We start from the raw sequence: 21,077 nt of genomic DNA, 5'->3' as shown, positions 1-21,077 counted from the left end.
CTCAGGTCGTCTGGGACAGGTCTGCTTTCTGTCCCCAGAGTCAGAACTTAACAGGGGGAAGCAGCATTCAGTTTTTATGCTCCATATATCTGGAACAAGCTCCCAGAAAACTGCGGATCTGCTGCAACTCTGTTCTTTTAAACCAAGGCTGAAGACCTTTTCAGACCTTTATACCGCACTGTGAATTTTATTCTCATCATATTGTTGTGGTTTAGAATACTTTTTTTAGTTTTTATTTGTTTTTAATTGCTTTTTCTATGTTTTATGTAAAACACTTTGAATTGCCCTGTTGCTGAAATGTGCTACATTTAAATAAAATTGCCTTCTAAAAACAGCCACTGTACGTTCTACCGGTTGGCCACTTACTTAAATGACAAGCAGTAGGCACCTAACAAAGTATCTTGCAGCTTGTCCCTTCCAATAACACCCAAAAAAATTCATTTTGTTTTAATTATTCATCTAATTTTTTTTCTTATTGCCAAATCCACACATAAGAGTGTGTAGCCTATATTTACTATTCTCGGACCCATCCCTAACTTGTGGGATAACGTTTTTTCTGTAAATGTGCATCAATATTTATTATGCTTTTTGCTCTGTTATGGTTCGTTTTATATTTATGGCGCCCCATATATTTGTTTGCATTTTATTGTCATAGGCTACCTTGTATCTTCTAGAATCTAGTCCTTTGTACTAATTTATTTAAATTAGGGTTTATTGTTTAAATTATTCCTAAATAATCCCTGTTGTATTTCACTTCTGATCATTATAATGTGTATTTATTCAATGAAAAGCAATAAGTAGATAGATCAATAGAAAAAGTGTAGCTTGACGTTAGGCACAACAACGTGGTGGACACCTGGTGTGTGTGATGTGAGAAATCTGAAACCTGCTGGTCCTGGATCATTAGGGGGAGGAGATGGGGGGGGGGGGGGAGTATCTTGCAACAGGTCTCCAGTCAGTCCGAGACAGAGGCCAGATAAGCAGCGCGAGGACATGTTTGGTATCCTGCATCATTTTATTGCACCAAGAAGCGATGTGCGACTCCACTGAGCGCCATCATGGGCAAAAGGGGCCACTTCGGTGTCAGCGCTCTCACGTAGCCGAGGACGCAACCTCTGGTTTCCAAATGAGCAAGGACGGTGGTGAAGGACTCCACTGTCAGTTGTGGAGTTGTGAAACACTATGAAGGCAAAGGGTCCAGCATCTCAGGGTCTCTGGGCGCCGCAGTGAGAGTCATGGATCACTTTTTCCGGAGGAAACGGGTCGGTCTGCTGAAACCCTTGCTGAGCCTGTCTCTAGTCTTTGCCTCTTTTCTCATGATCCACAAGCTGAAGGCAGAGAAGGACGGAGTGGGGGTTAAACGAATGAAGGATGCCGGTTGGTGCGACTCCGAGTGTTTTTCATTCAAGAAGGGAGTCGTGAAAAATGGTTTGGGGAGCTCAGTGTCTCCAGTTCTTAGCAACGGACTGGATGCGCAGCGGGTCTCCAACGGGACTCCGGCTTTCTGGGACGCTCAGGTTCTCAATTGCAGTGAGGACGCGTCGGTGAGGAGCAAGGACTGGTTTCGGCGCTTGGACCCGAGATTTCACCAGTTTGTTCTGCACAGACACTGCAGGTACTTCCCCATGCTCATCAACCACCCGGAGAAATGCGCGAATGGAGAGGTGCAACTCCTCATGGTGGTCAAGTCCGTCATCGAGCAGCACGACAGGCGGGAGGCTGTGCGTAAAACCTGGGGCAAGGAGCACACGGTGGATGGGAAGAAAATCAAAACTTTATTTCTTTTGGGAAGCCCGACGACTGGAAAAGACACCAAGAACCTCCAGAAACTGATCGAGTACGAGGACATGATATACGGGGACATCCTCCAGTGGGACTTCATGGACACTTTCTTTAATCTGACCCTAAAAGAAGTAAACTTCCTCAAATGGTTCAACATTTACTGCTCCGGCGTCCAGTTCATTTTCAAAGGAGACGATGATGTGTTTGTGAACACGCACAATCTGCTGCAGCTCATCGGCTTCAGAGTGGAGGAGCGCAAAGAGGCCGAGTTATTTGTGGGGGACACCATCTCCAAGGCGATCCCCATCCGAAACCGGCAGAGCAAATACTACATTCCCAAAGAGCTGTACGATAAGCCATATCCCCCGTATGTCGGAGGTGGGGGGTTTCTGATGTCCTCCCAGCTGGCACGGAGGCTCTTCGTGGTCTCGGAGGACCTGGAGTTGTACCCCATCGACGATGTGTTTTTGGGAATGTGCCTGCAGAAGCTTCACTTGGCCCCAGAGATGCACCCGGGCTTCAGGACCTTCGGGATCACCAGACGCAGGGTGAGCCCCATGAACAGCGAGCCATGCTTTTACAAAAACCTCATCGTGGTGCACAAACTGAGCGTGCAGGAGCTGCTCAGGATGTGGAGCGTGGTGCACAACGAGGACTTGATTTGCGCTCAAAAGGTCTCCATGTGATTGTCAATGTAGGCAATGTATAGGAAAGTAAATGAAATGACAAAAGCTGAACTAAATACACAGAAGACCTGTGTTTATAATTTATCAAACATGATGATCTTTACGCATCTTTGCTGAACCTACTGAGTCATGTAGTTCAGGGAGGGAACAAGTATGAAAAAAGAAATTCATCAAAACGGTTTTTAACAATTCATTTCCGCTGATAGATTTGATACTATACAGCCCATCCAGATATTAACATTTTCTGTATGTCAAATTCTGAACAGGTTGGGTTTCCTCTCCACTAGTCTAACTAATGTTCTTTTCATTGTGTAAAACCACTACAACACAACTCCGCAGTGCACACACATCCCAGGAAAGTTTCTGACTCTTGGTGCCATTTCAGGTTGTCATCATCTCTGTCATCTTAATCCGAGATCTAATGCTGATGTAGAGACACGGTTGTAATGGTTTTAGTGCGTGTTTGTGCAGGCATAAATAAGACTGGCCTTTTTACATCCAGGTGTTCCTCTGAAACAGTTGATTGGATTGTTAATTTCTGATTTTAGTGTGATTGTCAAAGTGAACTATATGGACTCACAGCATGCTTCATGGAATGAACAACTGCATAGTTGAGGTATTATTTTGTAAGGTGGGGAAATTGTTATAAAAAATTAAACGATTTGATTGTTGTAAGTTAATATATTGTTTTATTCCATCTTTTAATGTTATTTTTTAAGTGTCAAGTCATGTGTGTAGGATTTGCAGAGGCCAGAAACCAAAGAAACTAAAACGACTGTAAAACTGTTAATGTATGAATGGTGATGTAATTAAAACTGGAGCTCTCTGTCAACTTTGTAAATACAGAATGAATGTTGCAGCATTTGATTTACACACACGTGAACAGCTGGAGAACAGCACATTATTGGGAACGATTTGGAATAAGATACAAAACAGTACTTAAAATAGCATCAGAAAGCTGCAATGTTCAGCTTAATGTGGCTTTATTTAAACAAATACAGATACTTTTGCAGAAAAAATAGCCGTTTGATGCCATAATTATTATTAAGAAAATACTGTCTACTATGCACATAAAAACATGAAAAACATCCACTGATGCAATAGTCCGTAATACAGAAGCACATTAAAACCAACGTGATGGATTGGGAAGTTAAAACTAAACATACTCTCTTATATTTCAACTATCCTGAAGTTGTTTGTTCAATAATATAACAGTGTTATCCTACAAATCAGTAAAACATTTAACCTACTAATATCACAATTTGAAAAAGAATATTCAAAACACCTCTGATATTTGAGTTCTTTTCGGCTGTGGATGAATCACACATATTTACAATCAACCTCATCATAACACTGTGCAGTACAATATACAAGTAGGAAAAAGATAGCATTTCTTATAAATCTAGCAAATTATTGTCAAATTCTATTTTGTGATTGAATCAGTTTAAAGCCACTGAAGTGCTTAAAACTGTTGGTTGGGGTCAGTCTCAGTCATATTCAGCAGAAATCAAGTTTATGAAAAATAGGTGCTACACAAATTCTACTGTGTACAGTACATTCATCTCCATTGTTTTCGAATGATTCTGTCTACGATGACTCTCTCACTGGACTTATAGAGCATATAAAACTGTGCTATCTACTTAAGATTGTCAATAGGCGTTAAGCAGGAAAATACATTAGGTCCATACTGTACTGAAAATTCAGCATCATCTATTTGGCAAAGTGCTACTTCATTCCTTCAATATCAATTCTATACTACAAGAAATGAAAAGTTAAATGTAAACAGATGGCAAAGCGTGAAGATAGACTCAGGTTGTCCTTGGCTTTAGGATGCTGGAGTGTTGCCAAGGAATGAAAGCGTTATTCTGGTAACCTCATTCTTCCTCTCCTCTCCTTACTGCATCTACAAGGAGAGGAGTGTTTCGGAGTATCAGTTGCTGTCACTGTCCACCTGGTAAGATTACTTACACTACTTCTCCAGGGAAGTGGTCACTTAAATTGTAGTTCTATTTATATCCTGGGTATCTGGTCTAAATATCGAATACAATGTTAAACATATCTTTATCGTTTGTATTTTTGCAATTTTAACTTGAATAAAATGGTCACAATTATAGCAGCACTGGATATTTTGTGTAGAACGGTTAGTTTACTAGCTTTGTCAAGAACCCTAATGATGTCATAGTGATGTCATCAGGGGCATCTCAGCTTGGGTTTGGTGACAACACATTCATAAGAGAAAGCCGGCATCGCACACTGGGGGTCTAACGAGAAAATGCCATTAGGCTTTATTTTTGCAAAAAAATTGTTTTTATCTGTCTCTTTCACCAGTGCCCAAAATGTAATGGAAGCACAGCTGTACAATTCCCCACCACGGTGACTCCAAATGGCAGTGAGCGATGTGAAAAATTAAACAAATACCGAGCCATCCTGTGAGAACGTTCAAGACATGAATATACAGTGTCTCAATAAGTGGATACAACACCATGCTGTAATGTTTGTACATAGGCTGATAAGACTGGGGTTTTCTCTTTTCTTAATCTTAAAAAGATTTGTGAAACCCTTTTTCCAAAAAGTTCTGATATGCAGGGATGTGGGCTAAGGAAATTTGAGAGTGGGTTATGTTTACTACAGATCTGTTTGCTGCTGTTGGTTACCTCCCCTGGGTGCTTCGAACCACTTTCAGTGCTTCCCTGGTGTATGTCCTCTGGCCAGGGGTGCCAGGGCTGGGATCCGGCTGCCTCGGCCCATGGCTCTGGCCCTGACCGACCAGGCCTGCATCAGCTTGGCTCCACCAACAGCCCTGCCTGCACACACACACACACACACACACACACACACACACACACACACACACACACACACACACACACACACACACACACACACACACACACACACACACACAAAATTGCATCCCCACAGTAAATCTTTATATAACATTAACATACACCCCTCGTGAACTGATCCTTTACCTAATTAAAATAAGTACTGCCACTATAATACTCCATTACAAGTTAAAGTCCTAGATTCAAAATGAGCTGTATGTTTGTAATGTACAGAAAATTTAACAACGCCTGACATGAAGACTAACTAACAACAAAATGAATAAGCTTTTATGGAATAACACATGAATCAGGTAAAAAAAACTACAGAGGCACTACTTCTCACAGCACATGCTATTTAGTCAATGTGTACAGCTCCTGTTTAACCATCATCTGTTAAGTAGATTAACATTAACAAGACGTGTAAGGATCTAAGTGGCTTACTACCTTTAACAAACTATTTCCTCAGGTAAACCCTAAAAAGTAAACATGTTCACTGGTGAGCCATTATCCCAGAGTGTTACCTTGTCTGCTGTAGCAAAGCATGTAGGCATGTGGCTTATTTAAAAAGTGTTCAGGATCCTTAAGTAAACAGGGTTATTATGAAGCCTTGTGGCACCCCTAATGTGAAAGGTCAGCATGCTCCAGGAACTGCCCTCCTGCTCTTCTGACCTCGTCTGGGTCCTACCCATTGTTATCAAACGTGTTACAATCCTTAAGATTTCAGTCCCGGTTGATTTGACAACGCCTATGGTTACTGTGGCAGCATTTAATAACACAGGTTGCAGAATTCAGTTTAAAATGATACATATATCGACCACTGGGGGTACCAAACACACATTGAGCTGCTACTTTTTCAAAAATGCAACAAAGGAAGAGTGACCGATTCTTTTTTTAACAGAAGACATGTGTCACCGTAGGAAAAGCACTGGTGTAAATAATAAAATTGTTAATGCCTTAATTCCATTTAGCTGCTTTAATTTCAGGCTCCAGGTACCGGGCATGCTGCCTCACTGTCACTCTCACTGGAACACTTAAGTGCAACGGAGCCCTCATTAGTATTGTTAGTACCAAGACAAGGGCTTTTTCTACGGGTGTGATATAATAAAACCTTAAGGAATCGGATCATAACTTAAATATACTCAGCAGTAATCCTCTATTGTAAGATGTTCACTGTGGCATCAGGATGGATATTACAGTAATATGAGACATCCCTCAACAAAATAATGGGCATCCAGACTAATACAACCCTACCTGTACAAAAAAGCAACAACTAACCCTAACTGCTTATGTCAGCCATTAACAATCTACTTATAACCAGTATTGCAAAATATGACTCAAAATGGATACACTAACACCCACTACACTAGACTCCACATTAAATCTGTTGCTATTTTTACGTGCCTTATTCTGTGCTCTGAGGGAGGAAACCATAGTGGAAAAGCTGCAACATGAAATTTTACCAACAAGCATGGGCACTTTGTACAGCTTTCACACTGAGCGTTAGAGAGGTGGGTGTAAGCAGAGTGTGTATGAATGCTTTACCTTGTGCTGGCTGGGTTCTCTGGGACACCGCAGTCCTGCGTGAGTTTTGTTTACAGCCCTCCCTGGCCATGAGGTGAGCCTTCCAGGCCTATAACAGAGACAAAGTGGCTCAGTGAGTTCGTCCCTCTCCCAGGTTCATCTCTCGATCAGAACAGCCATGGGTGACTGTAGGCCCAGTCAAGGCCCGAATGGCTGCCCTCCCTCCCACTAACACTGCAGTCTTTCACTGGGCCTACGCTCACAGCTCTGGCAGTGAAAGTGTGACTTTCTGTAAGCTTTTTTTCTTCATTCATTTATAAGGGTGTGAGAGGTGGGCAACTTCATGTTGTGAAACAGATTTTGAATGAGTACACAAATGAGTTGCAGCCTAAGGTTGAATAAATAGTGTCAATGTAATTTAGGGCTTAATCTCAATATCTCTCATCTTATTTTAAGTGGTTTGCGAGGAATAAAAAATGGTAAAGTACTAAACTATAATTAGAACTTTATTGTTTATTAGAAAGTTTACACTTTCCTTCTGGATTTGTCAATCTGAAATACGTATTACATTCTGATCACACACGTACAAGGCAGAAACAAAGTACAATATGTTTAAGAGGCATTAAGTAATAATTGATGTCTATTAACCTTTAAAGCAACAATTCAAATGGGCGTACTGATTCCAATTACAGGGTCTCGAAAGAGTCGTGTTTTGGGTTTTTTCTTCAATACCTCCCTGAGTTGGAAGTGCATAATTTGACTTCTGCCCTCCTTGGATGTGGTAACTGTTACTCTGGTTACCTCTCCAGAGTCAAACACTGATTCCCCCCTGATTACCTGAGGTCACCAAGGTTAGCAAAGACGTACCCAAATTTGAATGAGACTAGGTGGAGGCTGGGGGTGTGGCCTTGACCAACTGCCTCTTTGCTCGTTTGAAAGCCATGATGTCTCTCTCTCTCATGGGTGGGCCAAATTCTCTGGGCAGGAAAAGCAGAGAAAGGGGCGGTAACCTCCCCTTTATGACCTTATAAGGGGCAAGATTCCAGATCGGCCCATCTGAGCTTTCATTTTCTCAAAGGCAGAGCAAGATACCCAGGGCTCAGTTTACATCTATTGCCCTTTCTAGCCACTGAGGGACCCTAGGCAGCTTTAGGGAACTAATTTTAATGTTAAAAAAACTTCATAAAGTGACATTTTCGTGCCATGGGACCTTTAACCACCAATTAAGATTTTTGTATTAAGAGTTTTGTCCGGGAGATATATTTCCAATGTGCTGCTGCAAACTAGGACAGGCAGGGTCAGGACAGGTGCTGGCCAGACTGATTCTTGTAGGTCTTGTGGCTCCTTGAAAGACGACTTGCATGATTCATTAGACTTAACAATGACAGAAAGGTAACGGAAGACAAACGAAAGGCTACACTGTTGTTCCATCTTTTAGTGGGGCAGAGAATCTTGTACGCTGCATTTCCATGTTAAACTTCTCTATCACACAGTAAGTGGACAGACACAAAGAATTAGTAACGGATGAGCAGCTCCAAGGGCGCGGAAATATTTCAATTTCAATTCTATTCAATTTTATTTATAGTATCAATTAACAAGAGTTATCTCGAGACACTTTACAGATAGAGTAAGTCTAGACCACACTCCAGCATTTACAAGGACCCAACAGTTCTAGTAGTTTCCTCCAGAGCAAGCAACAGTGGCGAGGAAAAACTTCCTTTTAGGCAGAAACCTGGGACAGACCCAGGCTCTTGGTAGGCGGTGTCTGACGGGCCGGTTGGGGTTAAAATGAAGAGTGGCAATAACGGTCACAAAAAATAGTAGTTTGTAGTGTTTCTTTGTTCATGTGCAGGGCACTGTGCAGCATCACAAGGCACAGCATGTTTACTTATGGAACATAAGAACAAACTTTTCTTCCCTGTGGTTATGTTTGTGTAATATTCAACATTGAGGTTACAAACAGTGTACGCAACTATCGTTTCAGTAACCCATTTTGATAACATTTTCTCATTGATACCTGATATCTGTTGATTAATATTGAAATAAGATTAAGTCTTTCAGTAAATCTTTAACTGAACCCTCCTGGTTATAGATCGGACATTGCCCACATAATACATGGCAGGGAGCCACCTCGGATGGAAAGCTACCACTACTGACGGAACCAAAGGAAACCTTAATTTGTCCAGTTGTACAACACAAAAATTCGGTCTAGGGTTTATAATTAGCATCAAAAGAACTGCATTATCCCAAACCACCAAAAATAAAAAGATTTAGGGAAAGCATGGCTATCACATCCATATATATATATATATATATATATATATACACATAAATATATATATACACACATATATATACATACATACTGTATATACATATATATACATATACTGTATATGTGTGTGTATATATATATATATCAACAGCTAATCAGGACATTTTTGTCTTAAGGAGCACTATTCAGTTTTGGCCATTTCTTCGCTGTTTTCTCACAGGTTTCTCTATAGAGCTCCCCATACAGCTTTGGAATAGATATTTGGCAGCTCCTATGTTTACTTGTGTCTGACTCCTCACTCGGTCAGTCCGCCGTTTCCTCTTTCTCTGTTCCTCAGACAATGCTTTCCTAGCTTTCTGTTTCTTTTTCGCTTTTGTAGAAAAACTCTATTGTTACCCTGTTAGCCGGGTTCTGAATGGGTGTATGTGTGTAGTGCCGTGAAGTAATCCGTTGGATCGCGATACCTGATGTCACGCCATACTTTGCCGGTGACTCCCCGTTTCAGAAAGCAGGTTTGGTGAAAACTCTGAGTTTGTTAACCCTGAGATGAGGGAAACTGAGTTTTCTGTTTCAGAAAGGGAGGTTAATCAAACCTGAGAGAGAGGGGTAACTCTAACTCATTACAGAAAGAGACTAACTTAACCTCAGAGTCAGTTACTATGGTAACTGAGCCAGTGAACCTAACCTGGTCGGGAGCAAGTTTTCTTCAATAAACCTCGAGTTTCTCTCAGTCTCCTCCCTCTGTCACAGCACTCTTTCATTTCCTCACTCATTCATTCATTCAGTCTGTATCCGGCGCATTTTAGCACAGTTTGTTATCTGCATGAATAAAAAACAGTGTTGGTTTATTAACTGGGTTAAGCAGACTATAAAACATGGACTTTCCTTTTATCGACGATCCCGTTGATGAAGAAGTTGTATTACTTTGCAGGGAGATAAACATACGTCGGGAGATGATATTGAGGCCCAAACTGTATTTGCATTTTCATTTCCAGATAACTACCTATTTGAGCAGTATCATTTTACTTCCCAGTCTATTAGTTATGAAGCCTACATATCCCTATCTGTCACTAACGTCATCCATCGAGGACATGCTCTTACATCCCAGCACATTTTTTGTGATGCATTAAGTTTTTTTTGCAAACGGCAGTTTACAACATTGTTGATATGGAGCATATTAGTAAAGCCACTGAATGCAGAGCCTTCAGAAGAGTGTGACTCGCTCTGAAACGTGTTTTAAATGTTTGACTTCCTTGGACACAAACCAGTAAGAGACATTAAAAAGAAATAAATGATTGTAAATCTGAATTCTGTTTATGATGGTGCTGCAAGCTCAGAATGGGATTAATAGTAGTTTACTTTTTCGCCCGCCAGGATTGCACCTTAATGAAATGATAGGTGTAGCCTACTACCAATTAATTATGACATTAATACACTATATTAAAGCTTATGCATTGATTCAAGCAGCAATTTTCTCCCACATTAATTCTCGCGATTTACAGCAGCTGCTGTGCTGATTTTTTTTTTTTTTAACTAAATACATGTTAAACTTGCTGTATGTGCCCATGAGTATTTCCGCCGACCAGTTTGTTTGTGGTTGTAACCATGGTGAATCATAGTATTATGGCTCCATTCATGCTGCATTTTTATCGTGGTGGTGCATGTGTATAGCTCTGAGTGAACCTACTCTGAGTGGATTCTACCAACTCAAATCAGCTGTTTTGCAACCGAAAATTCAGAGTTGCCCATCTCGGGGTAAATCAACTCAAAGATCAGGGTCAGACTGTTCCGGTTACCCGACAATGAGTGTAAGGCGGGAATCCCAGGATCATCTGAAACGGCTCTCACCTGTTTCTTATCAGCAATCTACACACCTGTTCCTGATCATCATCACTACACAACTCAAGCCGTGACCTGACATCCAGTCCGTGCCGGATCGTTAGCCATACTAGTACAGTATGTGTGCTTGTGTGCCAGCAAAATTGTTTGCTAGTCAGTTTCTGTTTGCTTTGTTTCTGTCGCGTTGCTAAACTGTTTCCTATTCCTCGGCCTTCAGTACCTTCCCCATGGAATTCCCTTCCCCGCCGGTCTGACAACCAAACCCATCAACTCCCGTCGTGCTCACCTCCCAACACGTTCGTCACCACCCTCAGCATTCAATCACCCGGACTAACCTATCTACATGCCTGGCATTACCCAGTATATGTTTGTCTTCAAAAAACACTTTCTCAGTTTTTCACCACCTAACTTGTCCTGGTCTGCGTTTTCAAAGAAACAATTAGCATTAAATAGCATAGCACGTCTGGTATTCAAAAACTGATTCTGCTGCAGAATTCTTGTTTTTTGGTCAAGTTAGAAAGGGACATACATGTTCCACTTCACACCTGTTTGTTGCTTACTCCACATGCTTTACATCAAGTCCTAATTTTCAATGATCAAGCTTTTTCTTCACAAGAAAACACTAGCACAGTTCATGTGATTTGCAGGTACATGATCTCACCTTCTCTCCAGGCATGAAGTTGTTGTGACACAAAGGACAGTGGTTGGAGCCTTTACCTGAGGTAGAGGCTGAAACAGAAACATGACACCTTTAAAGGGATTTGTTGCCGATATTCAACCAACTTTGCATCATAATAATGTTGGTAGTATGGATAAATAAACTATGGTAAACGTCCCTTCATTATACCAATGGCCAGATTTCCTACCCAGGCCAAGAGAAAAAAATCCAAGTGATGCTTTTGACACAAAACGCGTCACTTGGAGGTTTGCTGCTGTTGCTTGAACTAGTGGGAGCGTTTATTGGTTAGGTGCAGCGCAGTGCATTCTGGTAGTTGTAGATTTTCTACCTTTTGCGCAAATGGAAATATCAAAGCTCCTTTTCTCTGTTTTCACATATGTTCTCGCCATTTTACTGCACAGAGTCCAATTTTATTAAAAGACCCTCTTTATAGAAGTAAAATCCTTCTAGGAATGGTCCCCTAAACACACCTGAGAAAATAATAAATGTACCCCATTGAGGGAGAACAGTTTTAAATACAATACACCTTTGAAGAACGGAAGAATTAGGGTAAAAACAATCTATCCTAATTCACAATTCTGTTAACTCTGTCATAACCAACAGGGGTAAGAGAGACTTATTTAGGGAGACATATGGCTAGAGATAGATGTAGTGTAAGGCTTGATACAATAAGCCTCTTTATTTAGGTTAGTTGGTTCAGTTACAATAAACTGTAACTTCCCATTAAAAAAAAAAAACAACTAGAAAATCCATTCAGATAATAGCTTGGTATTTTACTGAAGATTGACTGCAACCGACATTATGGAAAACGTACTGACTTTTGATTCATTGAAGGCTCTGTGTAGCATTGGGAGCATAGAGATGACTATTCAATAAATTTAACCAAATATATTAAAAGAGATGGACATCTCAGCTACAATAAGGACTAAACCAAGGTCATCTTAAGAAATCCAGGCAGGGGAGAATCAAGGTAAAAACCAGGAAGAAAAATACAGGAGCAGAATTAATCTCCCTAAAGTTGGTTAATCAATGTTTCAGGAAATGTGTCTTTTTGTAATGGATTAAATGGTTAATCTAATTGAGGAAATGATGTGCTCTGTAAGAGCAAGAACACTTTAAAGATTCAAATTGCTCTGACAAACATTGTCAGATGTTGATAAGATACATTTCCTATACTTCCTATAGTGAGTTTATTTTTTCAAGTCAGATCAGCACCGGCTGCGTTGGTAGACTATACATGGAACCAAAGAGAAGGCACAGCCAGAACCAAGGCACAGAGATAGTGTTGGGCTGGTGCTAACAAATGTAAGTTGGATAATAGTGCATTTCATTTGTCCTCTGAAATCCGATTTTCCAAGGTCAAAGACGGAAACGCCCCCTGACCTCGGATTTCCTTGCTCAGAACTCAGACAACCTCTGAGTCCCGCAAGCTCAAAATGGCTGACCCGTGCAAAAGATTTCATCTCAGGTGTAATGTCATTTCCACCTCCGGGTTCTGAGTTCTTAGGTAAATGGAACGCACTATTAGACCTAAGAATAGGGCAAAGTCACACCAGCATTTCTAAAAAGCCACATAGTAGACTGAAATCAATTTATTTGAGTGGAATCATTAAAATCAGTGGATTCACTTGTAAATCTGCGCTATGCTTTTGCGGAGAGTTACATTTTGTTGAACTTTGATGTGCAGTTGATGAATTAAGAACCATCTTGACAGAACTGAACTTTCTGGGGAGCCGCAGGGTCAGGAAAAGAGGAAACTTTCATTGTAACTGTGTTGCACCATCCACTTTTAAATGACCTATTTAAACTATTCTCTTGACTGCTCAACAAAAGACCTCTCCAGTCCTAAGACAGACGGTGATGCTATAAATTCATCTCTTGAATAAACAGAGCTAACTTTAAGTTAGCAAGCCAGCTAGCTTGACAGGCTATTGTGGCAGGCTAATGCTAGCATGTTACCGGTTAGATCACTAACCAGCCTCAAAAGTAGTAACTTCACTAAGCTTCCACCCCGTGTAGGGCTTGTGGCATGTAATCCCCCAATTTAGGGACAATCCAGCAGGACAACGGTCTAACTTACAGCTCTCTCTCTCTTCTCTTAATGTAGACTACATTGATGCAACCCCCACGCCAAAACAGGCAAGATGTCAGTGCAGGCTTCATCACCATCCAATACAGACAAACAATTATAAAAGAAAAAAAGAAAATACACCATATTCAACCAAATAAAAATCAGGATTTTCATCACATAAGGTGTTTTCAGAATTTTTTCAATTGCATGATAGAGTGAGACTGAGAACTCACGGTTGCAGGCGGGACCCTGGAGATGGCGAGTCAGATCTTCAGTGGGCACGGCCTCTGAGCAGCGTGGGCACTGGCTGAACTTGGACCTGCTTTCACATTCACCCAGTAGGTGCTCCGTGAGGCTGGCTATCTCGACTACCTGTGAACAAAACGCAGAGCTGTACGCAAAAGTCTGTACGCAAGCTTTATTTCTTAGGTGGTCATTAACAGCCAGGCAGGTGTCTTCTTTTCAGAAGGACTTAAAAAATACTGACACGTTTAAAAATGTAAAGATCTACCTGTCTACATTCATCGCAGCGTTTCAGCATAGGACAGTGTTTCCAGTAGTGAAGGTCCAATCCATCCTCTGTGAATGATTCATCCTTTTTACCGCAGAATATACACAAGCTGAAAGATCAGATGAGGTTGCAGATCAGATCATGTCCCTTCGAAGCATTGACCTGTGTACTGGTACGCTAATGACTTTAATAATTAATACACAAAATAAAAGTTAAACAAACACCGCAGCTGGAAAATTAATTGAATGTGTGAAAACTGCATCAAAAACACTAAACCTATAGAATTGGGATCAGGCTAATATGCTATATGCATTGTTTATTTGCATCGTTATAGAATTTTTAAATTTTTAAATGTCACCTTGAGTTAATGGTCACTTACTTGTCCAGATAGTTGATAGATTTTTGGACGTCAATACTGTCCGTTATCTTGTTCTGCGGCACTTTTGTGACAGCTGAAAATTAAGAAGACAGTAATGTTACTTGTCATGACTGCACTAATTGGAGGCCAACCTTTTGAGCATCACCCCAATGAGATCCAGCCCTCTATAAAGGACAAAAATTAACACTGACTTTACAAAACTTAAACATGATGTAAAGCTGCAGTCGACTTACGCCAGAGTTGTAGGGTGCATCATTTTGTTAATATAGGTATTTGTTTTTGCCATAAAGCAATATCTCATTGTGCTTTAAAGCAATCAAAATCCGACCTGGTGGTGTACAGTATATAAGTACGTTCAACTCTTTAACTTTAAGAATATCTTTAATGTGATTAGGAACTGAGATGTTTTTGTCAGCTTCTTTCTTGTTACACATGTGCACATACTTGTTTTGGCAGCTTTTTGGGACTCAACTATGGGAGGTTCTTTCTTGGTAACATGTCCTTTGGTGTCGTCATTTCCTCTCTCCTTCACAAGCACACAGAGAAGTTTGAACAGATGTCAAAAAGCACAGGTCCAGAAAAAGATGCTTTCACACAAGGCAAGCTCTACACAACTGTAACAGTAACTTCAGACATAGGACGTGTAAGTTGTGAATAATTGGTGGAATTCCTCTTCATAAGACTTTTTAAAGAGATATATATAATATATAGATATATAATGTATCAATGTTGTTATCTGCTCATTTAAAGCTTCTGACAAACTACGGAATTCTACCAAGTCTGCTTGGAGTCATAAATATAAATTAGCAGCCATTATAAAAAGTGATGTAATCGCAGCATGGTGACAACTTCACCTACTGTGATCTCTTTTAAGGCAGCCAGCTGCTCCTGAAGAGAGTGGATCTCCTCCTTCTCTTTTTGCCCATCCGGCTGTCCACCTCCCTTCTTTAGAGTCTGGGTGAAAAGTGACATGCCATTAGCATCAGTCAGTTTTTTGGTTTCATATTCCTCTGTGTTCCTTTCTTCTCTTTTCCTCCTGCTAATACAACGTCAGGAACACATCTTTCTTTTCTTCTTTCAAAGTTGAACAGCTTAAAGCTTGGCAGACTCTTAGGGCCACTACGCAATAGGAAGGCTAGGTCTTTAGTTCTTAATGCCAGTAAGAAATTAAACTTCACACTCACTCTGTGAGTGACAAACATTTTGGTAAAGTAATATCACATCCTGTTAGCTACAGAACACAAGATGACTTGTTTACTGGCTGTTTGTGGTTTCAGCTAACAGCCATCCGTTTTCTCATTTTGGGTTGATATTTAAAGTCAGTCAAGTCTGTTGCCCATGCAATCTTACACACAGTTCAGCTGGTGATGACATGAAGGATTTGAAAGTAATGCAGCACTATATCTACATTACACCTTCAATAGATACATGAATGAATCTGTCATAGATCATTTGATTGCCAAGATGAGTAGGGTTGGGGAAGCAGCGGAGGCAGTTGGCTGTCTGTGCAACATGAAACTATTACTGTCAGCTTAGAAAAAAAATGAAAAGACATGATGCCATGCAGTCCCTCCTTAAAAGAGAGCTCCCATCTGTTTGACAGTTTCCCTGTCCATCTACCAGCTGCTCCTCACTGACTACAATCTGTTTGAGAAGAACAGTAACAGTGTGAACACACCCTCGGCCTGGCCGTTTGATGCTAATAGTTTTAACACAGCAAATATAGACATCTGTATAATTTTTTTAAACGGAAAAAGGGAGATTACAGTTATTTCTTTGTTATAGTGAAGATGTTAAGTAACACTTCTTGCCTGAGTGTCCACCAGCTTTCCATCAATCTTGGCAAAGCCATCAAAGAGGGTTTTGTAGAGAAAGTTGTTCCGCGCAGCAGCATCGTTGGGTGGAAAGTAGCGGAGAACAGCAGCTCCGTGCTGCTGGTACATGGATAATATGACGCGCACTGCCAGCTCTCGCACCGCTGGTGTATTGTGCTCCAAAGCTGCTGTACAGAACTAACAGAAGAAAACAGTGCTTTCTATTGACATGTGAACACTGAGCAAGAATTTTGATTCACTGGATGTTACTGTTCTAACATACTGTGTACATTTTTTTGTTTTTGACATGAAACTAATTTGGAACTGCAATTAAGATTTAATTTCAGATGACATACAATAGAAGAAGAAAAAAAACTTCTACATACCTAGAAATTGACCTGTGGGCTAGGTTGTTAAAATTGGTGATCATAAACCTGAGCGGGTCACCATCAGAACATGCACTTACAGTAATTGCATTTAGCTTTCTGCAGTGACCGGACTTCATGACTAGGCAGCACGGTGGCTAAGTGGTTAGCACTTCTGCCTCACAGCAAGAAGGTGCTTGGTTCGAATCCAGGTCGTTCCGGGCCTTTCTGTGTGGAGTTTACATGTTCTCCCCGTGTTTGCGTGGGTTTCCTCCGGGTGCTCCGGTTTCTTCCCACCATAAAAGACATGCATCCTAGGTAGGACTACAGTTGAAAACTAGCCAATTGGCTAACACTGGCGCATTTACAGAAATGTTCATAAATGTGCATTGTCCTAATCAAATAAATAAATGAACGTCATGCATGGAAGAAACCAGGTTTCTGTAATCGGGGTAAGGAATAAAGGAAACCAGATTTTCTTGGGCAGAAATCTTTTGGCCATGGACACATAACTAATTTTTACCTATGCACACAAGGATAAAAAAAGACTTACAGACTATTTTACTGCAAAGCAGCAGAACAAAAGGAAAGATCATTGCATGTAGTCAAAATGTATTTCACCCAAAGCCTGACTAAAACTAAAACAAATCTATAAGTCTAAATAAGTTCCCAGCACTGAAGATCTGATGACAACATTCACATGCATGTTAAAGAAATATTCAAACAGTAATCAGGTTACTACACTGCAAGTAAACCATATGTCAGACGTTGTGTATAACCTGATTTTTTTTAGAGTGTTTATGGGTTGTCACATCATGTAGTACAAGTTTACTCAAATAAATCAGGTTATAGAAGAAATCTGAAGGTTTTACATGCACTGTAGTAACCTTACCAAGTGACAGTGAGTCCTAGTAAGTCAGTAGTCAGAATTCAGATCATTTCCTTATACATACAATGCATGGGAATAATAGTCAAATGTTTAGTGCTGGAAACCAACTTTATTAGACATTTTTCTACACCCTTTTTTAAACTTTGAGCAACTTGTTGGTGCACTCAAAACTGTTTTTTGTCTATTACTTTATGTGAATTTTTGTCATCTTTATTGGGCTTTTAGGTGTTCTAATGCATTAATGTGTAAGCCAGATCAAGTTGCCTCTGTGTTTGAAGGTTGCCATACAATAGAACTTGCCTTGCCGAGTCTTACTTCCAGTATGTAGAGGAAACAAGGCAGGCCACAGAAAATAGTCAGTGCTTGCTCTTTACAAACAAAAGTCAAAGTTTTATGAAGCAATATTTGCCGTCTAGTTTCATGTGCGAAACAGAAACATTGTTTAGGCAAGTGCACATCATGACGTAAAAAGATCCTATTATTCAACATAATCTGTGTGTAGAGAGTCGCAACACAATGGCAATCCCGCCAGAGGAGAACATTAACATCCAGAAGTAAACTGTGTACAAAGGCCACCCATCCCTCATTCAACCGGCTCAGGGACAGCTTGCCATTATTCTATGTTGTCTCTGCTGACTGCTTCTCATTTTAATTACAGGAAATTCAATCACCCCCTTTTTTCACTCTGGCTCCCGCCTCAGAGCGGATCACCCAGGTAACAGTAGGGGGAAAAGGAAAAAATGCTCAAAACATAGCTGGGCTAACACTATAGAGCTGTCAAGAGGGCTAGTCAAAAGATCTAAAAGAGGTGGAAAACAGTAGAGGTCTTAGCTGTGAATTTAAGGATTTGTCATTTACCAAGTTTCCTGACTGTATAAAAGATATATACTGTGCCTGTGCAACATGCAAAGGCATGATTATTTTAGGTTCATACACATATTGGTGGGGTTAAATCTGTATAGATGTGCACACATTTTTTTTATATTTTAAAGATTTGATTGTGAATGCTCCTTCTCCATCTCCACCTTCACTGGCACTTGCTGATGCTTAGTGTGTCTATCTCTATGGAACAGAGAAATATTTTCTTTCTCTACTCTCACACACATACAGTTAAGCAGTTAAGACCTTTTTCCCCGGGTGAGGTGCTTTGTGTGTCCTGAGGACGAGGACAGCTATGTGTGATGGGTCAGCGCAATAAAGTTTACTGCAGGAACCTAGTAGCTACCCTGAACCTTTTGTAGTTTTTTATTTAAACGATATATTGCTTTTTGCTCGTTGTGGCTTACCAGGTATCTCAACAAATCTTCAAAGGCAAGGCAATTATTTCACAATCTATTCATTACTGAAACTAAGTTTCATGGTGTCTCTTACATTGTACATCAGGAGAAAAAGACAGGCAGACGGAATAAAGCACAGTCATCCTGTCACGTCTCAATCCAGACTGGAAATGTTTCCCAGGCAAACATGGGACGCAGCCAACACAAAGGGAACAGGCGCTGAGCAAGCACGCACAAACATGCAAACACAGGCCACCCAGTGCCACCTATGTGGCTTTGGCTTCAGAAGGCGGAGAAACTCAAGAGGACAAACGTAACAATTTGCTCTCCCTGATAAAAGATGTGCAGAGTCAAGAGGAGGGCTGAGTGAAGGGGGCTGGGTGGAGGGCCAGTTGTAAACTAAAGAGTAGGGGACAGGGCGGCTTGTTGTCCTGCACGGCCTGGTCAACAGTTGGATAGTTGGATAGTCTGCACGTAGATATTAGGTCACTGCTGGAAACCAGAGGAGTGCAGGGGGCGTAAAGTGAATGCCAATGGTGACAACATTGACTCAGCTGACTGGAGCTTAATGGCAGCATGTTTGGATGTATTGAATGGCCACAGAAAGCCCGGGAGGGATTGCTCCGCTTTCAGTTAGTCACACTGTAATTACTAAGTCAAATGTAACGGAAAATCAGCTCGATGGATGCCTGCTTTTAAAGCGGAATAATAAAGGCATTATACTGTGTCTATTTCTATGCAGCGCATGTGCTATTGTGTATTTGAAGATGTGTCGCAACTGCTGTTTCCAGATGGGAAGAGACCAAATTGACACTGCCAGAATAAAAACAGCAGTAGTAGTTTACAGCCCTAGTATAGTATAGAAAATGTGACCGTTGATACCTACAGTGGCATTTTGATCTCTATATAATGGAATAACTATCTCATTATGTAAAGATTTAAAAAATGATAATTGCAACCATGGCCACTCTCGGCTTATGCATCAAACTAAATAATTCAGATTAATTAAGGACTTTGACATCACACACACACACAAACACAAACACACACACACACACAAAACTGATAGATGCACTTTGCACAGTTTAGGTCTTTTACCATCATGACATTGTCCAGGGTGAAGCCAGAGTTCTCAGTACCCAGTTCAGCGAGTAGCTTTTCAAGCAGCTCGGCCCGACTCTGAGCCAGACGAGAGGGAAAGTTGGATTTGAAGGGCTTCACCAACTCGCCAGGAATTACTTGCAGGGTGCGTACATCTTTCAAAACAGCAATTTCCTAAATGGAGGACATGAGAAAGAGAGAATGATCTTGAAATTTACAGTGTGAAGTCACACAAAGTAATTTAGACAGTATGCACCTTTAAGTAATATGTGTGCTGTAAGGCACTAACAAAACATATCTGTGTGATGCTACACATGGTGATTTGTCATTCAACACAAGCATCTGTTAAAGAGACAAGTCTTGACAGAGAATCCAAGTGTACAATTAATGTAGGACCGAAAATGGCTCTTGGAAAACATTCTCTCAGTTGTTTGCCATTTTAGCCTCAGGTTAGTGGAATGTATGTCGGAAATGTGTGACACACACACACACACACACACACACACACACACACACACACACACACAACACCACACACACACACACACACACACACACACACACACACACACACACACACACACACACACACACACACACACACAAATAAAAGTCCTCAATACAAAGAGGATTCAGGCTGGGCAATGATTCGAGGGCTGAACTCATGGTAATGACAGGCACAGTTGTGACATAATTTGATCTCATTAAAGAGAAGCTACTATGCTCATTAAGACATCCATCCCTGTCTTACTTAACACACACCACACACACACACACCCACACACACCACACACACACACACACACCACACACACACACACACACACACACACACCACACACCACACTACACAGCATCAGATTCCAGTTAGCAAAAGATATTTACCTACACTTACATACAGTGCGTCATCATCACTCAATCCACCAGTCCAGTAACACTTTCTGCTCTCACTCACCAGTGCCTATGAAAGCACCAACCTCCAGCACAGGCCACAAGTAACAAACACCACCTATTCTGTATGGAACCTGCATTAGTTGTCCTGTTGCAGTTAAAGCGTACAAGG

At 40.9% G+C, this 21,077-nt stretch overlaps 2 protein-coding genes and 1 long non-coding RNA gene across 6 annotated transcripts in view; 2 read left to right on the top strand and 1 right to left on the bottom strand.

Moving 5' to 3' along the window:
* Positions 1-784: 784 nt before the first annotated feature.
* LOC116692022 (uncharacterized) lies at positions 785-20,703 on the top strand. Its single transcript, XR_004332612.1, has 3 exons — positions 785-1,157; positions 19,427-19,431; positions 20,692-20,703. It is a non-coding gene; the product is annotated as an uncharacterized LOC116692022 (long non-coding RNA).
* On the top strand, positions 1,152-3,113 carry b3gnt7l (UDP-GlcNAc:betaGal beta-1,3-N-acetylglucosaminyltransferase 7, like). Its single transcript, XM_032519978.1, has one exon. The coding sequence runs from the start codon at positions 1,236-1,238 to the stop codon at positions 2,466-2,468; it is 1,233 nt and encodes a 410-aa protein (XP_032375869.1). The 5' UTR covers positions 1,152-1,235; the 3' UTR covers positions 2,469-3,113.
* Positions 3,418-21,077, bottom strand: part of cep104 (centrosomal protein 104) — a 39,594-nt gene continuing 21,934 nt past the window's right edge. For 3 of the 4 annotated variants that reach the window (XM_032519963.1, XM_032519962.1, XM_032519964.1), the window contains 10 exons: positions 20,012-20,188; positions 16,380-16,580; positions 15,427-15,522; positions 15,013-15,094; positions 14,569-14,641; positions 14,190-14,298; positions 13,912-14,050; positions 11,590-11,657; positions 6,836-6,923; positions 4,542-5,272 (listed from right to left, as the gene is read on the bottom strand). In XM_032519963.1, coding sequence (XP_032375854.1) covers positions 5,148-5,272; positions 6,836-6,923; positions 11,590-11,657; positions 13,912-14,050; positions 14,190-14,298; positions 14,569-14,641; positions 15,013-15,094; positions 15,427-15,522; positions 16,380-16,580; positions 20,012-20,188 — 1,158 coding nt within the window. In that variant the 3' untranslated portion in view covers positions 4,542-5,147. Of the gene's footprint in view, positions 4,372-4,541; positions 5,273-6,835; positions 6,924-11,589; positions 11,658-13,911; positions 14,051-14,189; positions 14,299-14,568; positions 14,642-15,012; positions 15,095-15,426; positions 15,523-16,379; positions 16,581-20,011; positions 20,189-21,077 lie in introns of those variants that run through there. The other variant, XM_032519961.1, reaches the window with a different exon arrangement.

Source organism: Etheostoma spectabile, chromosome 7, assembly GCF_008692095.1.
Source record: "Etheostoma spectabile isolate EspeVRDwgs_2016 chromosome 7, UIUC_Espe_1.0, whole genome shotgun sequence".
NCBI lineage: Eukaryota > Metazoa > Chordata > Actinopteri > Perciformes > Percidae > Etheostoma > Etheostoma spectabile.
Note: the sequence above shows the minus strand (reverse complement) of the source record. Positions and strands in the feature narration are given on the sequence as shown.

Excerpts from the sequence above, each read along its gene's own strand:
- b3gnt7l (XM_032519978.1), top strand. The coding sequence starts at position 1,236 with ATGGATCACTTTTTCCGGAGGAAACGGGTCGGTCTGCTGAAACCCTTG.